The following is a 25,378-nucleotide window of genomic DNA, read 5'->3' on the forward strand; positions in this document are numbered from 1 at the left end:
ATAAAACCTTTCAATGGCAGCAACAACAAGAAGCAAACAAAGAACACCCAAAATCTAATACAACCACCACACTATGACATAAGAAAAAACTAAGAGAGTGTGTGAATTGGCCATGCGGTAGAGAGGTTAATGCTTGAGGCCAAGGTTTCGGGTTCTAATCCTCCGTGGCTCGGTCTTTATGTTCATTTATCCATCAATAAGAGAAACTAAGACAAAGCCAGCTAAAAATACCAAACACCAAAAGGGTAAAATCACCGGGAGCAAGACCTTTAAGGAGCACCAACTTTCAAGTTAGCAGCCACATAAAGTTGGACCTCAATATCTTAGAGTACACGCCTCAATCGGAGTTCAGTGGATGGAGTTATGGCCAATTTACGAAAGTCGCGCATTGAAGAGCGAGGACTCCAGAGAAAATGCCCGAGGAGGGCGTTTTGTGATGGTGTAATCCATAGAATTCGCCCGAGTCGGGGGAATTGAGGCGTGAAGACTGCCCGGTCGGGCATTTGAGTCTATGCACTTGGATTTCTCTATTTTTAAGCATTTTCCACACCACATATACATACTAATTTGTAAGACTTTCAAAAGTTGGTTGATTGCTTATTTTGAGACTTGAGAGATTGTTCTTCCCCTTTTGTGGGTTTATCCAATTCCTCGCTACTAGCTTGTTTGATTCATCAAATGTTGGTCAACTACGAATCAAATAGAGATTTGCTTCAAGGTTTGTGGATCATTGATTGTGTAGCCATGGGGAATATTAGTATGGTGTAAGTTTGTCTTATGCTTTTCCATCAATGATATTATCTTCTTTTCCATGTTCTTCCTTTCCTTATCTTCCATCTATTCTAGTTTAGATTCAATTTTTGGAGTTGAATCTATTTTATATTTTTGTTTCCTTTTAAATTGAAAATCAAAATTGCTAAATCAAATACTAAATTGGGTTTTCTTTGGGTTAATGGATCTCAATATACATTAATCCATATCATCCATATTTCTAGAAACATTCAATTCTCACATCTTATCCTCGTTGGAAAAGTACACTCATGTTCCTAAATTCTAATTTTACAAATTCAGGAGTGGGTGTTAGTCTTTTAATATAATAGAATTCTAGATTGATAGTGAAATTTTACAAATAATTGTGTTGATATTGAATTTAATAGATACGTTAAAAAATAATAGGGAAAAATAAAATAAAATATAAAGAAAAAAAAGAAAATGAAAAAAAATCAAAACATACCCTACAAAAAGACTTGCGCATCAACGAAATTCAGTCATTAACTACATACACGCCGGTCCTAAATTCAAATTTAATCGCTAACCACACACACGTCGATCCTAAATTCAAACATTTGTGGCCTTTGATTAATTCTTGAGTTTATGGTATTGTATGTAATAGCTACTGATACACACTCCTTGTTACCCTTGGATATGAGTTAAATATATGGATGTAATTTTTAAAAAAATAATTAAATCTTAAATGGAAAAGGTAGTTGACTAGTGTTATTAAAGCACTTCTGCCAAAACAATGAGTAAAAACATGTAAAAAATGAATAAAAAACATACCTAAGCACTTTAAATTGAGAGAAAAAACAATTTTAAGCGTAATGGTTCACTAAGCACACAAAATGATTTGGTATTTATAAAGGCTAAAATTTAAGTTGGAAGTCAATTTCTCTTCATTTACAAATAGCTTGTACCTTTAATTCAACCAATGGTTAAATCTCCATCTAAAAATGATATTTTAGTAAATAGTCTCAAAACTCTTTCTTCATGGAGTATTAGTATAGATTTCTTTGTTAGGTACATTATATAAATCAGTTAAAACTACTCACTGCTGAGATGATATCTAAGCCCTCATTGAATGATTGAAACTCGTGGACTTTGGTAATACTTTTGTTACTTACTACATACTAGATCATATCCCGAATGATTGCAAAACCCTTGGGAAAAACAACAAACGTGCACCGAACAATCAAACACGGCTAGACTTAAATACAAATGGTCAGCAAACATTTACATTATAGATCACAAATCGTCCATTACAGGAGCTAAAACAACCATTAAATATTAATATATGTTCATTATGTGTATCAGCTAAAAACTACTACCTAGCCGATAAGATTTCTAAACCCTAGATGAATGACTGAAACTCGTGGACTTTGACGACAGTTTAAATACTTAGTACATACTACACCCTAGCCCGAAGGATTGCTAAACCCTTGGGGAAAACAAGAAACGTGTACCAAACAATCAAACTCGGTCACACTTTAATTAAACTGGTCAACAAACATTTACATTACAACTCACAAATCGTCAATTATAGAAACTAAAATAACCATTACATAATAATATATGTACATTATGCCGTTCAGTTAAAAACTACTACCTAGCCGATATGATTTCTAAACCCTAGATTAATGACCGAAACTCGTGGACTTTGACGACAGTTTTAATACGTACAACATACTACATCCTAGCCCCAAGGATTGCTAAACCCTTGGGGAAACACAAGAAACGTATACCAAACAGTCAAACTCGGCCACACTTAAATTAAACTGGTCAACAAACATTTACATTACAGCTCACAAATCGTCAATTATAGAAACTAAAATAACCATTACATAATAATATATGTACATTATGTCGTTCAGTTAAAGACTACTACCTAGCCGATATGATTTCTAAACCCTAGATTAATGACCGAAACTCGTGGACTTTGATGACGGTTTTAGTACATATAACATACTACACCCTAGCCCCAAGGATTGCTAAACCCTTGGGGAAACACAAGAAATGTGCACCGATATATTACTCATGAATTTGTGTAACAAAACAAAACATAACATACGATGGATTACTCAAGCAAATCAGTATTTCATTTAACAACTAGCATTGAAAATCATTGCATGCCAAAAAATACTTACCTTCGTCCATTGTTCAGTAAAACGCAAGCAATGACTAAGGCCACCCACAAATCCGTGTCTTTAGAGAATAAATAAACACACGGTTTTTTTCGATTATGAAAAACATCAACGAATTTACGACCTTCAAGTGTTCAAAGGATAACAGACGCTGAAATTAATGGAGAAACGACAGATTGCATCGTGAAATTATTGACAGAAACCGCTGAGATTTTGGAAGAGAAAATTAAGGAAGTTATCATAACAAACACATTTGTGTATCCCAATTTTGACCTTTTTGATTTTTTTAATCAATAAAATTAAATTCATGTGGCATTATTTTGGGCCATCTGATCTTGATATTGAATGGCCGAGATTGAAAAAAACAATAGAACAAAATATGTAAAAAGGAAATGAATACATTCCTATATATATATATATATATATATATATATATATATATATATAGTAGTGATCTAGGGCAAGTGCCCATTAAGTACATAACTAGAGAACAAATCACAGCCGCAAGATCAAGAAAATCAAGGGCTAGTATTAATACATGTGATTTTTGAATTTAAAGAAGAATCAGTTCACTCTTATAAAAAATTTACTTCACTATAACAAGGCAGGGGTATAATGGTCACGTCACAGAAAAAATTAGGGTATAAAGTAAAATGCTCTCATTTGAAAAAACCTCATCGCGCGATTCAACCTCTCTTCTCTCTTCTGCAAAATTCGCGCGATTCAACCTCTCTTCTCTCTTCTGCAAAATTCGTGTGATTCAACCTTCTCGTTGCCTCGAAACCAGTGACCTCTCCGTTGTCATTTTACACCACGGAATCGGAATCAGTTTCCTTCTTCCACATTGCCGATTGAAGCGCGCAGACGTTCTCTCTCATCATCTGAAGCACCTCTCTGACGGCGCCGCACGCGTCGAGCAGATCCACCGATCGCGACAGAGATTCCTCCATCGATTTCCGATCAACACCACCGACTCCTGATGATTTATTCTAGTTGAATTCCTCGAATGAATTGTAGAGTTGTGCAAGCGCCACGAGACCGGATTGAAGCGATTCCGAGCAACCAGATCCGCATTTCAATTTCTCAAACTCCGAGTGCATAACTTCTACAGATTCGAGTTTTGAGATTGGATACGTACACATGTTCTATAGAATTTCTTGTAAATATGATGTTTTGTTTTTTCAGAATGTTTTTTGTAAATACATCATTCTAAGCATGTTTTTACTTCACCGATGTGAACAAAATAGATCACTATAACCAAATATCACAACACATCACTCTAACCGTGGAACACATAACTCTTAGCATGTTTTTTTACTTCACTAATTTGAACAAAACAGATCACTATAAGAAAATATAACAAAAACATCACTCTAACCATGTAATACATCACTCCTAGCATGTTTTTACTTCACTGATGTGAACAAAATAGATCACTATAAGAAATTATCACAGACACATCACTCTAAGCATGTTTTTACTTCATTGATATGAACATAATAAATCACTATAAGAAAATATCACAGAAACATCACTCTAACCGTGGAACACATCACTCTAAGCATGTTTTTACTTCACTGATGTAAACAAAATAGATCACTATAACCAAATATCACAGACACATCACTCTAACCGTGGAACACATCACTCTTAGTATATTTTTACTTCACTGATGTGAACAAAACAGGTCACTATAAGAATATATAACAGAAACATCACTCAAACCATGGAACACATCACTCTTAGCATGTTTTTACTTCAGTGATGTGAACAAAACAGATCACTATAAGAAAATATTACAGACATATCACTCTAACCATGGAATACATCACTCTTAGCATATTTTTACATCACTCTAACCTTGGAATACATCACTCTAAACATGTTTTTACTTCACTGATTTGAACAAAATAGATCACTATAAGATAATATCACAGAAACATCACTCTAACCGTGGAAAACATCACTCTAAACATGTTTTTACTTCACTGATAGGAAGAAAATAGATCACTATACGCATATATCACAGAAACATCACTTAACCGTGGAACACATCACTCTAAACATGTTTTTACTTCACTGATGTGAACAAAATAGATCACTATAAGAAAAAATATCATAGAAACATCACTCTAACCGTGGAAAACATCACTCTAAGCATGTTTTTACTTCACTGATATGACGAAAATAGATCACTATACGCATATATCACAGAAACATCACTTAACCGTGGAACACATCACTCTAAGCATGTTTTTACTTCACTGATGTGAACAAAATAGATCACTATAAGAAAAAATATCACAGAAACATCACTCTAATCGTGGAAAACATCACTCTAAGCATGTTTTTACTTCACTGATGTGAAGAAAATAGATCACTATACACATATATCACAGAAACATCACTTAATCGTGGAACACATCACTCTAAGCATATTTTTACTTTACTGATGTTAACAAAATAGATCACTATAAGAAAATATCATAGAAACATCACTCTAACCGTGGAACACATCACTCTTAGCATATTTTTACTTCACTGATGTGAACAAAACAGGTCACTATAAGAATATATAACAGAAACATCACTCAAACCGTGGAACACATCACTCTTAGCATATTTTTACTTCACTGATGTGAACAAAACAGGTCACTATAAGAATATATAACAGAAACATCACTCAAACCATGGAACACATCACTCTTAGCATGTTTTTACTTCAGTGATGTGAACAAAACAGATCACTATAAGAAAATATTACAGACATATCACTCTAACCATGGAATACATCACTCTTAGCATATTTTTACATCACTCTAACCTTGGAATACATCACTCTAAACATGTTTTTACTTCACTGATTTGAACAAAATAGATCACTATAAGATAATATCACAGAAACATCACTCTAACCGTGGAAAACATCACTCTAAACATGTTTTTACTTCACTGATAGGAAGAAAATAGATCACTATACGCGTATATCACAGAAACATCACTTAACCGTGGAACACATCACTCTAAACATGTTTTTACTTCACTGATGTGAACAAAATAGATCACTATAAGAAAAAATATCATAGAAACATCACTCTAACCGTGGAAAACATCACTCTAAGCATGTTTTTACTTCACTGATATGACGAAAATATATCACTATACGCATATATCACAGAAACATCACTTAACCGTGGAACACATCACTCTAAGCATGTTTTTACTTCACTGATGTGAACAAAATAGATCACTATAAGAAAAAATATCACAGAAACATCACTCTAATCGTGGAAAACATCACTCTAAGCATGTTTTTACTTCACTGATGTGAAGAAAATAGATCACTATACGCATATATCACAGAAACATCACTTAATCGTGGAACACATCACTCTAAGCATGTTTTTACTTTACTGATGTTAACAAAATAGATCACTATAAGAAAATATCATAGAAACATCACTCTAACCGTGGAACACATCACTCTTAGCATATTTTTACTTCACTGATGTGAACAAAACAGGTCACTATAAGAATATATAACAGAAACATCACTCAAACCGTGGAACACATCACTCTTAGCATGTTTTTACTTCAGTGATGTGAACAAAACAGATCACTATAAGAAAATATTACAGGCATATCACTCTAACCATGGAATACATCACTCTTAGCATATTTTTACATCACTCTAACCTTGGAATACATCACTCTAAACATGTTTTTACTTCACTGATTTGAACAAAATAGATCACTGTAAGATAATATCACAGAAACATCACTCTAACCGTGGAAAACATCACTCTAAGTATGTTTTTACTTCACTGATAGGAAGAAAATAGATCACTATACACATATATCACAGAAACATCACTTAACCGTGGAACACATCACTCTAAACATGTTTTTACTTCACTGATGTGAACAAAATAGATCACTATAAGAAAAAATATCACAGAAACATCACTCTAACCGTGGAAAACATCACTCTAAGCATGTTTTTACTTCACTGATATGACGAAAATAGATCACTATACGCATATATCACAGAAACATCACTTAACCGTGGAACACAGCACTCTAAGCATGTTTTACTTCACTGATGTGAACAAAATAGATCACTATAAGAAAAAATATCACAGAAACATCACTCTAATCGTGGAAAACATCACTCTAAGCATGTTTTTACTTCACTGATGTGAAGAAAATAGATCACTATACGCATATATCACAGAAACATCACTTAATCGTGGAACACATCACTCTAAGCATGTTTTTACTTTACTGATGTTAACAAAATAGATCACTATAAGAAAATATCATAGAAACATCACTCTAACCGTGGAACACATCACTCTTAGCATGGTTTTACTTCACTGATATGAACAAAAATAGATCACTATAAGAAAAAATATCACAGAAACATCACTCTAATCGTGGAAAACATCACTCTAAGCATGTTTTTACTTCACTGATGTGAAGAAAATAGATCACTATACGCATATATCATAGAAACATCACTTAATCGTGGAACACATCACTCTAAGCATGTTTTTACTTTACTGATGTTAACAAAATAGATCACTATAAGAAAATATCATAGAAACATCACTCTAACCGTGGAACACATCACTCTTAGCATATTTTTACTTCACTGATGTGAACAAAACAGGTCACTATAAGAATATATAACAGAAACATCACTCAAACCGTGGAACACATCACTCTTACCATGTTTTTACTTCAGTGATGTGAACAAAACAGATCACTATAAGAAAATATTACAGGCATATCACTCTAACCATGGAATACATCACTCTTAGCATATTTTTACATCACTCTAACCTTGGAATACATCACTCTAAACATGTTTTTACTTCACTGATTTGAACAAAATAGATCACTGTAAGATAATATCACAGAAACATCACTCTAACCGTGGAAAACATCACTCTAAGTATGTTTTTACTTCACTGATAGGAAGAAAATAGATCACTATACACATATATCACAGAAACATCACTTAACCGTGGAACACATCACTCTAAACATGTTTTTACTTCACTGATGTGAACAAAATAGATCACTATAAGAAAAAATATCACAGAAACATCACTCTAACCGTGGAAAACATCACTCTAAGCATGTTTTTACTTCACTGATATGACGAAAATAGATCACTATACGCATATATCACAGAAACATCACTTAACCGTGGAACACAGCACTCTAAGCATGTTTTTACTTCACTGATGTGAACAAAATAGATCACTATAAGAAAAAATATCACAGAAACATCACTCTAATCGTGGAAAACATCACTCTAAGCATGTTTTTACTTCACTGATGTGAAGAAAATAGATCACTATACGCATATATCACAGAAACATCACTTAATCGTGGAACACATCACTCTAAGCATGTTTTTACTTTACTGATGTTAACAAAATAGATCACTATAAGAAAATATCATAGAAACATCACTCTAACCGTGGAACACATCACTCTTAGCATGGTTTTACTTCACTGATATGAACAAAAATAGATCACTATAAGAAAAAATATCACAGAAACATCACTCTAATCGTGGAAAACATCACTCTAAGCATGTTTTTACTTCACTGATGTGAAGAAAATAGATCACTATACGCATATATCATAGAAACATCACTTAATCGTGGAACACATCACTCTAAGCATGTTTTTACTTTACTGATGTTAACAAAATAGATCACTATAAGAAAATATCATAGAAACATCACTCTAACCGTGGAACACATCACTCTTAGCATATTTTTACTTCACTGATGTGAACAAAACAGGTCACTATAAGAATATATAACAGAAACATCACTCAAACCGTGGAACACATCACTCTTACCATGTTTTTACTTCAGTGATGTGAACAAAACAGATCACTATAAGAAAATATTACAGGCATATCACTCTAACCATGGAATACATCACTCTTAGCATATTTTTACATCACTCTAACCTTGGAATACATCACTCTAAACATGTTTTTACTTCACTGATTTGAACAAAATAGATCACTATAAGATAATATCACAGAAACATCACTCTAACCGTGGAAAACATCACTCTAAGTATGTTTTTACTTCACTGATAGGAAGAAAATAGATCACTATACACATATATCACAGAAACATCACTTAACCGTGGAACACATCACTCTAAACATGTTTTTACTTCACTGATGTGAACAAAATAGATCACTATAAGAAAAAATATCACAGAAACATCACTCTAACCGTGGAAAACATCACTCTAAGCATGTTTTTACTTCACTGATATGACGAAAATAGATCACTATACGCATATATCACAGAAACATCACTTAACCGTGGAACACATCACTCTAAGCATGTTTTTACTTCACTGATGTGAACAAAATAGATCACTATAAGAAAAAATATCACAGAAACATTACTCTAATCGTGGAAAACATCACTCTAAGCATGTTTTTACTTCACTGATGTGAAGAAAATAGATCACTATACGCATATATCACAGAAACATCACTTAATCGTGGAACACATCACTCTAAGCATGTTTTTACTTTACTGATGTTAACAAAATAGATCACTATAAGAAAATATCACAGAAACATCACTCTAACCGTGGAACACATCACTCTTAGCATGGTTTTACTTCACTGATATGAACAAAAATAGATCACTATAAGAAAAAATATCACAGAAACATCACTCTAATCGTGGAAAACATCACTCTAAGCATGTTTTTACTTCACTGATGTGAAGAAAATAGATCACTATACGCATATATCACAGAAACATCACTTAATCGTGGAACACATCACTCTAAGCATGTTTTTACTTTACTGATGTTAACAAAATAGATCACTATAAGAAAATATCATAGAAACATCACTCTAACCGTGGAACACATCACTCTTAGCATATTTTTACTTCACTGATGTGAACAAAACAGGTCACTATAAGAATATATAACAGAAACATCACTCAAACCGTGGAACACATCACTCTTAGCATGTTTTTACTTCAGTGATGTGAACAAAACAGATCACTATAAGAAAATATTACAGGCATATCACTCTAACCATGGAATACATCACTCTTAGCATATTTTTACATCACTCTAACCTTGGAATACATCACTCTAAACATGTTTTTACTTCACTGATTTGAACAAAATAGATCACTATAAGATAATATCACAGAAACATCACTCTAACCGTGGAAAACATCACTCTAAGTATGTTTTTACTTCACTGATAGGAAGAAAATAGATCACTATACACATATATCACAGAAACATCACTTAACCGTGGAACACATCACTCTAAACATGTTTTTACTTCACTGATGTGAACAAAATAGATCACTATAAGAAAAAATATCACAGAAACATCACTCTAACCGTGGAAAACATCACTCTAAGCATGTTTTTACTTCACTGATATGACGAAAATAGATCACTATACGCATATATCACAGAAACATCACTTAACCGTGGAACACATCACTCTAAGCATGTTTTTACTTCACTGATGTGAACAAAATAGATCACTATAAGAAAAAATATCACAGAAACATCACTCTAATCGTGGAAAACATCACTCTAAGCATGTTTTTACTTCACTGATGTGAAGAAAATAGATCACTATACGCATATATCACAGAAACATCACTTAATCGTGGAACACATCACTCTAAGCATGTTTTTACTTTACTGATGTTAACAAAATAGATCACTATAAGAAAATATCACAGAAACATCACTCTAACCGTGGAACACATCACTCTTAGCATGGTTTTACTTCACTGATATGAACAAAAATAGATCACTATAAGAAAATATCACAGAAACATCACTCTAACCGTGGAATACATCATTCTAAGCATGTTTTTACTTCACTGATATGAAGAAAATAGATCACTATACGCATATATCACAGAAACATCATTCCATTAATATAATGACTTATTGTATATGTTGATAACAATTAATAAATTGTAGTAGTAATAAGTAGAGCAACAATCAAGAAATGACACAAGTAATAAGTATTGCAAAAACTAAGAAATAGTAGTAGTAATATGTTGAGCAACAAATAATGAACTCATTGTGACATTTCATCAAACACATACTGTGCTCATATTAATATACATCTATTCTTCATCTTACAATGAATCTAACCAAAAGATTTACAGAAAACAAAAACACAATAACAAAATTTACAGATAATCAAAAATACCAACTCTCATTTCTTGATCAACGTGCATTTACAACATTCATTCCCTTCGTCTACTTTTACACACCAAATCCAAAATTCTCCGACTCCTTAAAATCAAAACAGCTGAAAAAATCCCTATCGGAGGTCCTCTCCATATACTACCCCCTTGCCGGCCGCATCGTCGCCAACCTCTACGTCGACTTCAACGACGTCGGGGTGCCCTTTTCTGAAGCCGAAGAAGATTGCGACGTCTCACAATTCATCACCAATATCATACAGTACCTACATATTAAAATCAATATATGGCATGCAGAATATACTTCACTATATGAACAATATACATCACTGAAATGTAAAAACAGTACACTGTAATGCATGCTCAAAATACATCACTATAAGCATATACTAAGTTCACTAAATGCTCAATATACTTCACTAAATGAATAAAAATAGTACACTATAAGACATGCTCACTATACTTCACTGAATGTTCAATAAAAATAAAAAAAAACAATACACTATAAGCATGCAGAAATATACATCACTGTAATGCAACTGTAATGCACAATATACAGCACTATATACTCAATATACTCCATGTCAAGGCATGCTCAATCCACATCACTGTAAGCATATTGTAGTTCACTAATTGCTCAATATACTTCCCTAAAATGAAAAACAATACACTATAAGCATGCAGAAATATACATCATTGTAATGCACAATATACATCACTATGTGTTCAATATACTCAATGTCAAGGCATTCTCAATACACTTCACTGTAAGCATATTGTAGTTCACTAATTGCTCAATATACTTCCCTAAAATGAAAAACAATACACTATAAGCATGCAGAAATATACATCACTGTAATGCACAATATACATCACTATATGCTCAATATACTTCACTGAAGTGAAAAATAGTAATTAGTGTGCACATACCTATTTGTTGAGTATGTCGTATCAAAAGAAACAATATCACCATACAAATGATAGTTTCTCTTGGCAGTAGGATCACACCTACACGAACAAAGCACAATCGCCAAATTTTGAAACTAAATAGGCAATTTAGGAACTGGAAGCAGATGCTCAGTCGTTGCATTCACGAGGTGATCGCGGGGACCGTGGAAGCTTCCGTGGTTCATCCATGGCTTCCTCTGCCACCTCCGTCCGCCTGTCGCTGCTTCACCGAAAGCGATGATCAAAAGAAATTGAATCAATTGATTACCTAGCTAGGATGCAGGAGAAAGGCTACCAGCGGTACTTGAGCTAATTCCGATCTGGACGACGGTATTTTAGGCAATTGAATTGGTCATTGATGAAGGGGCAGGAGGAGAAGTCGTAGAGCGGGTAGGAGGCGTCGTAGACCCATTTACTGCGGAAAATGTTGCAATTGGCGGCACCGGCGAGGGCGCGGCGGGTGGTGTTGAGCTCGGCGGCGGAGGCTGGGGAGAGGAGGAAGAGAGGGGAGAGGAAAATTAGTGTGAATAGAAGCTCCATTTTTTCTGAAATTGGAGTTGGAAATTTGAAGGAGACGATTGGAGTTGAATATGGTTTCCAAAAATGCCCTTGTTAATTACTTTTTATTTAAAACATGTAAAAATAGTTAAGCCATAAGATTAATTTGGAGTATTAAGATGTGTAGCTGAGAATTTTTCTCTAGTTATACACTTAAAATTAGTTAAACATTGATCACTCCTATATATATATATATATAGAGAGAGAGAGAGTAGTGATCTAGGGCAAGTGTCTATTAACTACAGAACTAGAGAACAAATCACAGCCACAAGATCAAGAAAATCAAGGGCTAGTATTAATACACGTAATTTTTGAATTTAAGGAGAAATTAGTTCCCTCAATCACAAATTTACTCCACAATAACAAGGCGGGGGTATAATTGTCATTGCAGCCAAAATTACGTCATTGGAAAATTCAATTCGTTTGAGAACGAACCCGCGTTCTTCACCTACTCTCCTCTTCTCTCTTCTGCAAAATTAAATCGCGATTCAACCTCGTCGTAGCCATCGCCATCACCGTAGCCATCGCCGTCGTCGTAGCCGTCGCTATCCAGTCATCAACATCCAGTCCTTCGCCGAACACGATGACTACAAATCAAAGAGATTTTTCGAAATGTAAATTTCCTACTGATTAACATTTATTTGTAGGTATGATTTTAGAACTGATTTAGATTTAAATTTTTTGTAGCTTTTGAACGTACGAAGAAAAATGCAACCGGAAGTTCCGGTTGTATACAACAAGGTTCCGACCGTGAGTCATTCCTACTATTATTTAATTTTAATATACAATATTTTCGTGTCTTGTGATTTATACGACCGTAGTTTCTGTGGTTAGAATGATTTATATAACCGTATTTTCTGTGGTCAGAGTGATGTAGTTCCAGGTTTAGATTGATGTTTCTTTGATTTGTTGCTATAGCGATGTAATTTGTTAGCATTAGTGAAGTGAAATCATGGCTATAGTGATGTGTTCCATTGTCAGATTGATGTTTCTGTGATTTTTTGCTATAGTGATGTAATTTGTTAGCATCAGTGAAGTGAAATCATGGCTATAGTGATGTGTTCCAGTGTCAGATTGATGTTTCTGTGATTTTTTGCTATAGTGATGTAATTTGTTAGCATCAGTGAAGTGAAATCATGGCTATAGTGATGCGTTCCAGTGTCAGAGTGATGTTTCTTTAATTTTTTGCTATAGTGATGTAATTTGTTAGCATCAGTGAAGTGAAATCATGGCTATAGTGATGTGTTGTCACGACCGCCCAAACTAGGGGTACTACAAACGAGGCGATCGCGACCACGGGATAACATTAAAGACAACATTTAAAGATAACATTTTATATGAAAACTTAATTAGCTTAAAGGAATAATATTTTTGTTCATTAAAAGTTTAGACAATAAATTTTTAGTTTAAAGAAACTTAATATTATAAATTTATTATTAATTAGCAACGACTTATGGCAAAGGATTTTTCAAAAGAAAACATTTGGTTTAGTTCACGAAAAACCATTTCAGAGTAACAGGGTAAACATCAGATTAACGCCTAACACAATCAAACATGCTCAAACACAGTACGAAACAGAATAAAGTCTTGAGGCATAGTTCAAAGATATAGCAGCGGAAATAAGGTTTAAAGAGAGTCAAGGATGACGTCTGTGTATGAAGACACAACGCATCCAAAGTTCCTAGGCCAACTCAACATCCACCGCAACATCCCGCTCAACCTGCACATTGGGAAAAACATATGCAGGGCTGAGTACTTGTTGTACTCAATGGGCTCATGCCGAAAACATTTATACAGTTATGTCATCCATACCATTGATCTCGAGTTTTATACGTAGTAAAGAAATATCATCGAGAACACAAAAACGTTTCATAGACTAGCTAGTCAAATAATCTCCCCATTTTCTCAACAATCCATCAATCACAATCATCAATCCACAGTGCGACGAAAGTGTGGTCACACTATTCGCCCACGAGACCGGCCGACTAGCAAGGACGGCTCCCGATCTCACTAGTGTACACAGCCTGATAGGGTTTGCGGCCCTACTCAGACCCGAATTCATTTCACAACACAGCCATATAGCCTAAAGGAGTAAACTCAGACGAACTAGGCATCAGGCACACAATCTCAATCAAAACAATCCATGGCATGACATAACAAGTTAAACCACCCTTATAGTACCACATCATATTTTCGGAAAATAAAAAGATTTGTAAAGAAAGCCCATCTCATTGGCTTAATCAATTCAATATCCACTTAAGGCAACCCTCGTTCCTTGTGCTCACGTACACACAATAACCCTTGCCAATCATCACAACACAAATCAGTCTTCCATAAATTCACATTACCATGCATGTCCTATTGTTCCTTTTATCATTCCCTTAATTTACCCATCCCAACATCCATCAACCTAAGGAACAACATGCCATAATATTTCTCAACGTGTCACACATAATCACGTCACATGATACCTTCCCAAATCATACATGCATCATATAATTCATTAAAACTTGGCAACAAGTGATATTTCCACATAACAACAAATCTGGCAGAACTGCGCGGTTTGTTTGTAAATATCACCAAAAATCCATCCGACCTCATATGAAGCTAAACTTTGGTCACAACACAGTAGACACATTCAAGTTCATCCAGTTAAAATATCTCACTCAAATCATGTCGATTGGTCAGTCAAAACATTAATGCAACTCTCTGGTCGGAACATAAAAATTCTGGCAGCACTGCCCAGTTCATTTGAACAATTCACCAAATATTCATCAGATGCCCAATGAGGCTGAAATTTTCACAAAGCATAGACGACACTTCGAATTTCATCCAGTTAAAAATTCACATCAAAATGAGGCCATTTGGTCGGACAAATAGAAAACGAAACTTTCTGGGCGAGAATACAAGTTTCTGGCAGAATTGCGCAGTCGACTTCAAAATTTTATTAAAAGTACATCTTTCTTCAAAAGGGGCTGAAATTTACACACCACACAGGAAACACCTTGAAGTTTACTCAGTTAAAAATTCGAAACAAAATAAGATCCTTTGATCAGTCAACCACATGTCGGAATCCACTGTCCGAACACCACAGTTTTCAGGTCTCAAAATTTCGAAATTAGGGTTTCTTCCTCATTCAACCAAACACAATTTTTCATGCTTCCCACACACAAACATGCTTCAAAAGGTTCTCACAATCATGTTATCATATAACCACACATCATTCACCAATGAATCATTCAAACTTTACACATATTCATTCACAATCGCATATTCACAGTTTTTCTCATACAAACACAAATTCCCACCGATTAATTTTGCGATCTGTGATTCCTACACTCACTATATGCATGAATGAATCAACAACAAGGTTTCAATGGAGAAGATGAGGAAAAGATTTAGTTATACCTTCTTGAATCGAAAACCAAACGGTAGAAGCAAAGATTGATGCGGTTCGTCGGGAACTCTTGAAAATAAAACTTCAATGGATGCAAGAACAAGGATGGAAGAAATTTTGGAGAGGTTGAAGAGAGGGAGGAGAGGTGAGGCACGAAAATTATGAGGGAGAATGGGGGCTAGGGTTTAGTTTAGGTGATTATATAGTCCTAGGTTTAATCCCATAAATTAATTAATTAATTAATTGTGGAGGAATAAAATAGAGTTCAATAAATATTATCCCACAATTAAAAAGAAGCAAAAATTTCGTAAATTAGGTTAATAAATTCAATAAGGAATTTATTTGGTATTCACTTGGAGAGAAATAGATTCACAATTTAGGAAATAAGTCAATGAATATTCCATAAACAAGGGAACAAAATAAATTAAATCTCCAAGTAGGAAATAATGAGGGAAGGGGCGAAAATCTTGATGGTGTGCACAAGGAAATTATTTAAATCCTCAATTAAATAGAATAGGATTTAAATTTGGTAATTTCTTTATAGCAAAAGACTCCCATAAAATAGGTAGCAATAAAATAGATTTCCCCCAAGGAAATTAAGCTAAAAAAAGTGTGGATGGAGACACAATAGAAGGATAATATTCACACCCCCAATTAATTTGGCTTAAGTATTAATTTGGTATTGAATAAAGGGAATTCCACAAAATAGGAAATAAATATATTCTCCTCTACAAATAGGGGGGCCGAAAATTGACTTAATTAGCCACAAGGAAATAATGCAACTCTTAATTTAATTGGGGTGGGAGAATAAAATGTGACAAGATTTAATTGGATTTAAAATAAATGAAGGAATCAACAAGGTACAAAGTTTATCAAAGAAACTAATTCATCCTCTTAATTAAAGTAGAGGATATCTGAAACTCACAAAAATAATAGGTTAGAGTTCGAGTTTCATGTAACATAATTTAGGGATAATTTGATTTGGATTTAATTTGGATGAATATCCCAAAACAATTAATTAAATCCAAGAAAGAATAAAATTTCCAATAATTGGAGAGGCCGACAATAGCCACTTTATTTGGCTAGAACAAGATGCATGATCTTTATTTAAATTGATTCCCCACATTAAATATAACTAGCACTTCGTTCCAATTTTCCCATGACGATTTATTCCACATAATCAAACTCAATCACGTAGCAACAATTTAAATTTCATAAATGAAATTTCCAATCGACATATATTAAATAAATGTCACAAAATTTAGGATGTTACATGTATTCCAGTCTCAGATTGATGTTTCTGTGATTTTTTGCTATAGTGATGTAATTTGTTAGCATCAGTGAAGTGAAATCATGACTATAGTGATGTGTTCCAGTGTTAGAGTGATGTTTCTATAATTTTTTGCTATAGTGATGTAATTTGTTAGCATCAGTGAAGTGAAATCATGGCTATAGTGATGTGTTCCAGTGTCAGATTGATGTTTCTGTGATTTTTTGCTATAGTGATGTAATTTGTTAGCATCAGTGAAGTGAAATCATGGCTATAGTATTGTGTTCCAGTGTCAGAGTGATGTTTCTTTGATTTTTTGCTATAGTGATGTAATTTGTTAGCATCAGTGAAGTGAAATCATGGCTATAGTGATGTGTTCCAGTATCAGAGTGATGTTTCTGTGATTTTTTCTATAGTGATGTAATTTGTTAGCATCAGTGAAGTGAAATCATGGATATAGTGTTGTGTTCCAGTGTCAGATTGATGTTTCTGTGATTTTTTGCTATAGTGATGTAATTTGTTAGCATCAGTGAAGTGAAATCATGGCTATAGCGATGTGTTCCAGTGTCAGAGTGATGTTTCTTTGATTTTTTGCTATAGTGATGTAATTTGTTAGCATCAGTGAAGTGAAATCATGGCTATGGTTATGTGTTCTAGGGTTAGAGTGATGTTTCTTTGATATTTTGTTATAGTGATTTTTTTCTCTTATCCACGAAGCGGCTGCAGCCGAAAAGAGGTCTAAGAATTGGGAGGATAGACCTCAACAACAACTTACTGCAGCTTCTTTTGAAATAAGGTCGAAGAATAGGGAAGATGGACCTCGAAAACAAGTTACTACAACTTCTCCTGAAATGAGGTCTAAGAATAAACATGATAGGCCACAAAAAAAACCACAGAGTGAGTTATTTAATTATTTAGTATCTTAGTGAAATATATTATGTGTATGGCAGAGTCATTTATGTATAATTTTGAACTATGTTAAGTGTGTATTCATGAATTTGAGAAATTTTTTGTATTATGTCTTCCAGCCTCAAAGTGTGGGAAGCCACAAAAAAATGATGAAGAAGAACAGCCTGCTAGAAAGAAACAGGCTAAATGAAAGAGAACAATGGTTTCTGATGAACAGTTTAAAATCAGAAGACCTAAACTAGTTGTAAAGATCGTTGTGAAAGTTCTTGTTGATGCCATTGAGAAAATGAACTCAAAACAAATAGCTGCTCTGGACGAGATGGGGTTTGGGCAACTTGTACATTTGAAGATCAGAAGTATTCCTGCTGAAATGGCATTTTCACTCCTCGAAAATTTTAATCAAGACAACAGCTCGAGAATAAAACTTATTGATGATCAACCATTACACATCACGGAGGGGGATGTGCATGCTACTTTGGTACTGCCAAGAGGAGAGCTGAGGATAAATTGGGAACAGAAGCATGACGCAAATGATGTTATGATGACCATTGCAAAGGCTAAGAAGAAGGACAAATTTTCAATAAACCCAACTGATTTGCAAGAGCAACTTGATAGTGATCTAGATGGTGGTGAGTGGTTTAAGAAAGTTTTTCTTATTCTGTTGGACAATGTTCTGATCTCACCAACTGCAAATGGAAAATATTTTGGACGTATTTTGGACGACATTGGCAACATTTCCAATGTGAGGCAGTACAATTGGTGCAGCTGCGTTTTGGATATGCTAATCAAAGCACATGATAGCTGGAAATTCAAGACCAAATCCACCCCATTCACTGGACCCATCACTTTCCTATTGGTGAGTTTTATATTTTAAGCACTCTTTTATAGTGAAGTAAAAACATGCTTAGAGTGATGTTTCTTTGAGTTTTTGCTATAGTGATGTATTTTGTTAATATCAGTGAAGTGAAATATGCTCAGAGTGATGTATTTTTATCATCACAGTGTAGTGAAGTATATAGAGCATATAAAGACCTATTATATGCTTACAGTGAAGTATATTATTGATCTGTTTTTGCAGGCTTGTTACGTAGATAGGGTTGTCTACCGTACGAGGTTGGTGGTTAGAAGATTCCCTACTGTCCGGAACTGGACAACATCACTTCTTAAGGAGAGAGGTGAGATGGAATTCAATAATGGAGGTATCATTGGCAGAGGAAGCATAGAAAGTATTATCGACCCGGTCTCCATTGAAGCTTTATACGTCAACAAGAATTCAATCACCGTCTCTACCTCTGTCCCTTCCACTACCACTGGAAATACTCTGCCAATAGCTGAAGCTCCTTCCACTGGAAACACTCTCCAAGTAGCCGAAGCTCCTTCCACTGGAAATACTCCACCAGTAGCCGGAGCTCCTTCAACTGATGAAGCCCCCCTTCAACTGATGAAGCTCCTTCGTCTGATGAAATCAAAAATTCAATAAGGGAGGTTGCAGCTGCTATTACAAAAATGATGAAATATATGAAGGATGCTCCAACAAGTAGCAATGACTCCAATTGCTTCAAAGTTGCAGCTATAAATGCACTAAAGTTGGTGGGTGTGGAGGTTGATCAAGGAGACCAAGCTGTGTCAAATCCAATTCACAACATGACACAAGTTATGGAAGAGGATCAAGAAGAGGATCCAGAATGGATTGATCTCATGGAAAAAATGATGGAAGCCCATGATGAAAAGTGCAAATTAATGACTGAAGGCACATCAATTTTGACTAAGATTAACTTGGGAAAGAAACCAGTAAGTTGAAGAGTTTGAACAGAAACCATGAATATTGTAAACAATTTGATTGTGGGCTATTGTGTTTTAACACTTGACATTTGATTGAGAGTGAACTCAAAACAGTTTGTATGATATTGTGTACTAATTAATAATATTTTTTTACTTTTTTGAGTTTTTATTCTTATGATACATTACACTTCACTATTTGCAGGAGACAGATGAATTTTGTGAAGATGTAACTAAATCATCATCACCAAACACACAGTTGAAGGTATAAAAACATACTTATAGTGATGCGTTCTAGTGTCAGATTGATGTTTCTGTGATTTTTTGCTATAGTGATGTAATTTTTTAACATCAATGAAGTGAAAGCATGGCTATAGTGATGTGTTCCATCGTCAGATTGATGTTTCTGTGATTTTTTGCTATAGTGATGTATTTTGTTAACATAAGTGAAGTGAAATCATGGCTATAGTGATGTGTTTCAGGGTCAGATTGATGTTTCTGTGATTTTTTGCTATAGTGATGTAATTTGTTAACATCAGTGAAGTGAAAGCATGGCTATAGTGATATTTTGTTATAGTGATATATTTTTATTTCTTATTATGAAAATAGGACGACATTGTGGATGCCCAAATTGCATCTGCAATAGAAGCGTGCATGGCGCTAGGCGATGATGATGACTACGTTAAATCAAAATTAAAAGGATCTGGCCAAAATCCGTCTACCGATTTAATAGTATACGATCCGGACCGTGTAAGTGTACTATAGTGACCAACACTTTTAACACACATCAAGTGAACTATATTTCTTATATAGTAAAGTATATACACAATACGGTGAAGTTTTCATCTCATTCTTGCCTTGACAGGAAAGTGCTGGGATTGAACAATTGGAGGTACGTTCAAAAGCAGATAAGAGAATATCCGCTGCATTGCGATCTCCATTCCATGAAAGAGTGGTTCAGGAGAAAACAAAGTTTACCTGAAAGAGTCAAAAATCTTTTTGTGGATTATGAAAACATATGAATTAAATGAGTAAGATTTATATTATAGTTCTGATTTAGAAAGAAAAATATACAAAAGATGTACTAAGACATACACATGTTTGAACAGGGACAACATAATGTACGATGATGATGTCGTATTGGTAATAAAAAGAGAATTCTGTTCACTATTGCCACATACGCTAGTAGAAGTGGGTGTCATCAACGCGTGGGCTTCTTATTTGAATAATATGGAAGAATACATTGCTCTATCTTCATCGAGGCGCCTCTTTTTCACAACATACCCATCCGTAAGAATAGTATAAATTTTGAAAAATTAACTGCATGGTATATGTTCATTATAGAGCATGTTTACTTCTATCCAGATTTGACTTGTCTCATCATTCAGTTGTATACGGTTGTTCACCGGCCTGATGGGGTCGGCATCATAGCCATAATTGATAGATTCTGTGACAATTTAGAAAATGAGGTTAAACAAATTTCGTATTTCAAGTGGGCCGACGTAGATTTGGTAAATACTGAACACAATATATTCTTTGTTATATTAGCTAATTGTTTTTACTCTGAAATTATTATTATTATCTTTGTAGGTGTTCTTTCCAATCTGTGCTTCGGAACATTACTACACCATATGCTTCAAATTTAGCACTAAAATTGTAGTGGTTATTGACAATTCAAAGAATGAGGACGATGAGGACATCACAGTCAATTATGGTAGCATACCTGACACTGCGGGAACAAGATTGGAAATGAGGATTATCTACAAGAAGCAAGGGAACACTCCAAAGATTGAGAGTAAAGTATTGCATCGCATTAATGTTGTCGGAAATAAACCATGCGTCATTGAAGAACTTGGCAACAGTATCAAAGCATTTTGAAGAATATGGGAAAAACAATGACATAGATGTGGAAAAAATTATTGTAAACTCTAAGTGTTCATGAACTATTGTAGAAAATTTCATTTAAATTCAATATCAGTTCTTATGTTACATTAATATCTTGTTCACTATTTACTTCACTGTTACATTAAGGAAACCAGTGTGATCCTTGCACGGTTAAGTGAAGTGTCTGTGATATTTGCGTATAGTGATGTATTTAGTTAACAACAGTGAAGTAAAAATATGGTTATAGTGATGTGTTCCACGGTTAAGTGATGTTTCTTTGATTTTTGGCTATAGTGATGTATTTTATTAACAACAGTGAAGTAAAAATATGGTTATAGTGATGTATTTTTTTAACATCAGTGGAGTAAAAACATGGTTATAGTGATGTTTTCCAGGGTTAGAGTAATATTTCTATGATATTTTGCTATAGTGATGTATTTTGTTAAAATTAGTGAAGTGAAAACATGGTTATAGTAATGTGTTCCAGGGTTAAGTGATCTTTCTTTAATTTTTGGCTATAGTGGTGTATATTGTTAACAATAGTGAAGTAAAAACATGGTTATAGTGATGTGTTCCACGGTTAAGTGATGTTTCATTGATATTTGGCTATAGTGGTGTATTTTGTTAACAACAGTGAAGTAAAAACACTGTTATAGTGATGTGTTCCACGGTTAAGTGATGTTTCTTTGATTTTTGGCTATAGTGATGTATTTTATTAACAACAGTGAAGTAAAAACATAGTTATAGTGATATAATCCAGGGTTAGAGTGATGTTTCTTTGATTTTTGGCTATAGTGATGTATTTTGTTAACAGCAGTGAAGTAAAAACATGGTTATAGTGATGTATTTTGTTAACGAATACATATAAAAGTGAACTTATTGGCACTTGAGCTTAACACAAAAACCAAGTTTGCATTGAGATAAAATTCACTCAAAAGTGTAATAAAATTAATCATTAGTGCTCTAAAAAGGCTACAAAGTGAACTATTTATGTCCAAATCATCCCTGCCTCTAATTTTCCTTCTCATTAACCTTTTTGCAGTTCGTTTCATTGCTAACTTCATTGCTGACTCCCTCCTCGATTTCTTCATACTTCCACTTCCCTTTGTACTAACAACATCAGGAGGATGAACTTCTATAAAGTTCGGAACTTGTGAGCCATAGAAGTTCTCAATCAAAGCTCTCTTCTCTGTCGAAGACAGAACAACACCTTCTCCGAGAAGCTGCTTCTTACCTTCTTCAATAATTGCAGCAAATGCATTGATTTGATCAATATTCCCTTCAATACTTTGTGCTGTTTCAATGAATAATGCATACAAGTTTTTAAATGCAATCTTCTTCTTGTCCACAGCAAGGTGTATTTCGTGATCATCACAAAAACCTCCATGTATTGGCTTCACAAACTGTGACTTCAACCATCTCCCTACACGCAACATCTTGGGTATCAACTTAACAAACTTATATTTCAACACACAAAATATATGACTGCACAATAGATCAAGTCTCTCAAACTTTTTGCATCCACAAAAATAGGTATCATCACTAATGGAGTAAGTTATTGTCCATGAGTTTGAATCCTTGTCCTTTACGTTATATACTTCAATCTCTTTATTGGTAGACACTCCTAGAGTTGCACAAGACAAAAAGAAACATGCATAAACTATCTCTTCTTGAATTGCATTATAACCACTACCACTATATATCGTTGACGCGTGTTTCTCGATTTCCAATTCTTTCGCAGAATAGGTACTTTTGTTGAATCATAGTATTCAAGCTTTGCGCTATTACTTCTTTGAGTCTCCAGAGCATGGTTATAGTTCATATAAAATTGCATAAGGTTAGCCCGAGACTTTGAGTACCTTTTAAAGAAGCTATTCTGTGATTCAGACAAAGAAGTTGTCTTTATCAACGAACTCATCGGAAAATCATGGAAAAAGGCTGGAACCCAAAACCTTCTGAATGCAAACATTGATGAAAACCAGTCATTATTGGCCAGCCCATATCTTTCCATTATAGCATGCCAAGTTTCTTCAAATGCATCAGGTTCTATCAACTCCGACCATACATATGCATTCAGTTCATTCTTTAGTTCTTCACTACCAAGCATGTTCTATGGCAATTTGTCAGCAACTTTATTCATAACGTGCCACATACACCACCGATGTCTTATATTGACAAGGACCTCCTCAATAGCAACTTTCATTCCTAAGTCTTGGTCGGTTACAATGAGTTTGGGAGCCACACCCATACACTTTACAAATTGGTTAAATAACCATGAAAAGGAGTTAGCATTTTCTTTGGACAAAAGGCCAGTAGCAAATGTCACACGGCGACCATGATTATCCTTGCCTGTAAAAGGAGCAAATATCATACAGTACCTACATTTTAAAATCACTTAAGGCACAATATATATCACTGTAATGCACAATATGCATCGCTGTAATGCACAATATACATCACTATATGCTCAATATACTCCATGTCAAGACATGCTCAATACACTTCACTGTAAGAATGTTGTAGTTCACTAATTGCTCAATATACTTTCCTAAAATGAAAAACGATACACTATAAGCATGCAGAAATATACATCACTGTAATGCACAATATACATCACTGTAATGCACAATATACTTCACTGAAGTGAAAAATAGTAATTAGTGTGCACATACCTATTTGTTGAGTATGTCGTATCAAAAGAAACAATATCACCATACAAATGACAGTTTCTCTTGGCAGTAGGATCTCACCAAAACAAACGTGTCAATCTATCTTTTGAGTTGACTTCATACTCATATGTAAATGCACCACAAAGTTCCTTCTTCCTGTGCATCTCATTTAATAGCATTTGCGCATCAGCTCCTTCCACGTATGCTCTAAGGTCACGTCTATAGTCGTGTACTTCTAAAATAGTACACCCTACATAATCTAATCCACCAAGCACTTCCTTAAGTAAGCTAAAACTTAAAGTTGGACCAATGTTTGCATTAGCACAATCAAGGATGAATTTCTGGTAGACTAAATCCAAATTGCGGTTCAACTTCATAAAACGCTTATGGCGTTCCTCAACCATCTCGTGATTATGTTCTTAAACGAAACTTTGTATAACATAACCAACACCCATAAAATACTTCCATGCCGTTTGCATTTCACCTCAGATTGTTCACTCTTTCTTTGCTTTGTACCTTCTCGGCTACACACCACGTAAATCCAAGTAATGACATATTTCTCTAATTCATTGGGGATTTGAATATTTTTCTTTAATTTCTCCCCATATTATATGCCCCCTCCCTCCCTTCCTACTTGGAGATTTTTTATTTGTCTTGTTATCTTATTTATGGGATACTCAATATCTTTTTACCTATTTTGTGAGTATATTTCTCTCCAAGTAAATACCAAATCGATTTCTATGCTAATTAAATAACCAAATTTTCGAAAACCCCTCCCCAACACTACACGCCTA

At 34.4% G+C, this 25,378-nt stretch overlaps 1 protein-coding gene across 1 annotated transcript; it reads right to left on the minus strand.

The window, feature by feature from the left end:
- Positions 1-22,766: 22,766 nt before the first annotated feature.
- Positions 22,767-24,988, minus strand: LOC121757590. Its single transcript, XM_042153114.1, has 4 exons — positions 24,676-24,988; positions 24,098-24,264; positions 23,704-24,025; positions 22,767-23,539 (listed from the first exon to the last, which is right to left on the minus strand). The coding sequence occupies exons 1-4, from the start codon at positions 24,986-24,988 to the stop codon at positions 22,767-22,769; spliced, it is 1,575 nt and encodes a 524-aa protein (XP_042009048.1).
- Positions 24,989-25,378: the final 390 nt, after the last annotated feature.

The sequence above is a fragment of the Salvia splendens genome, chromosome 12, assembly GCF_004379255.2.
Source record: "Salvia splendens isolate huo1 chromosome 12, SspV2, whole genome shotgun sequence".
Taxonomy (NCBI): Eukaryota; Viridiplantae; Streptophyta; class Magnoliopsida; order Lamiales; family Lamiaceae; genus Salvia; species Salvia splendens.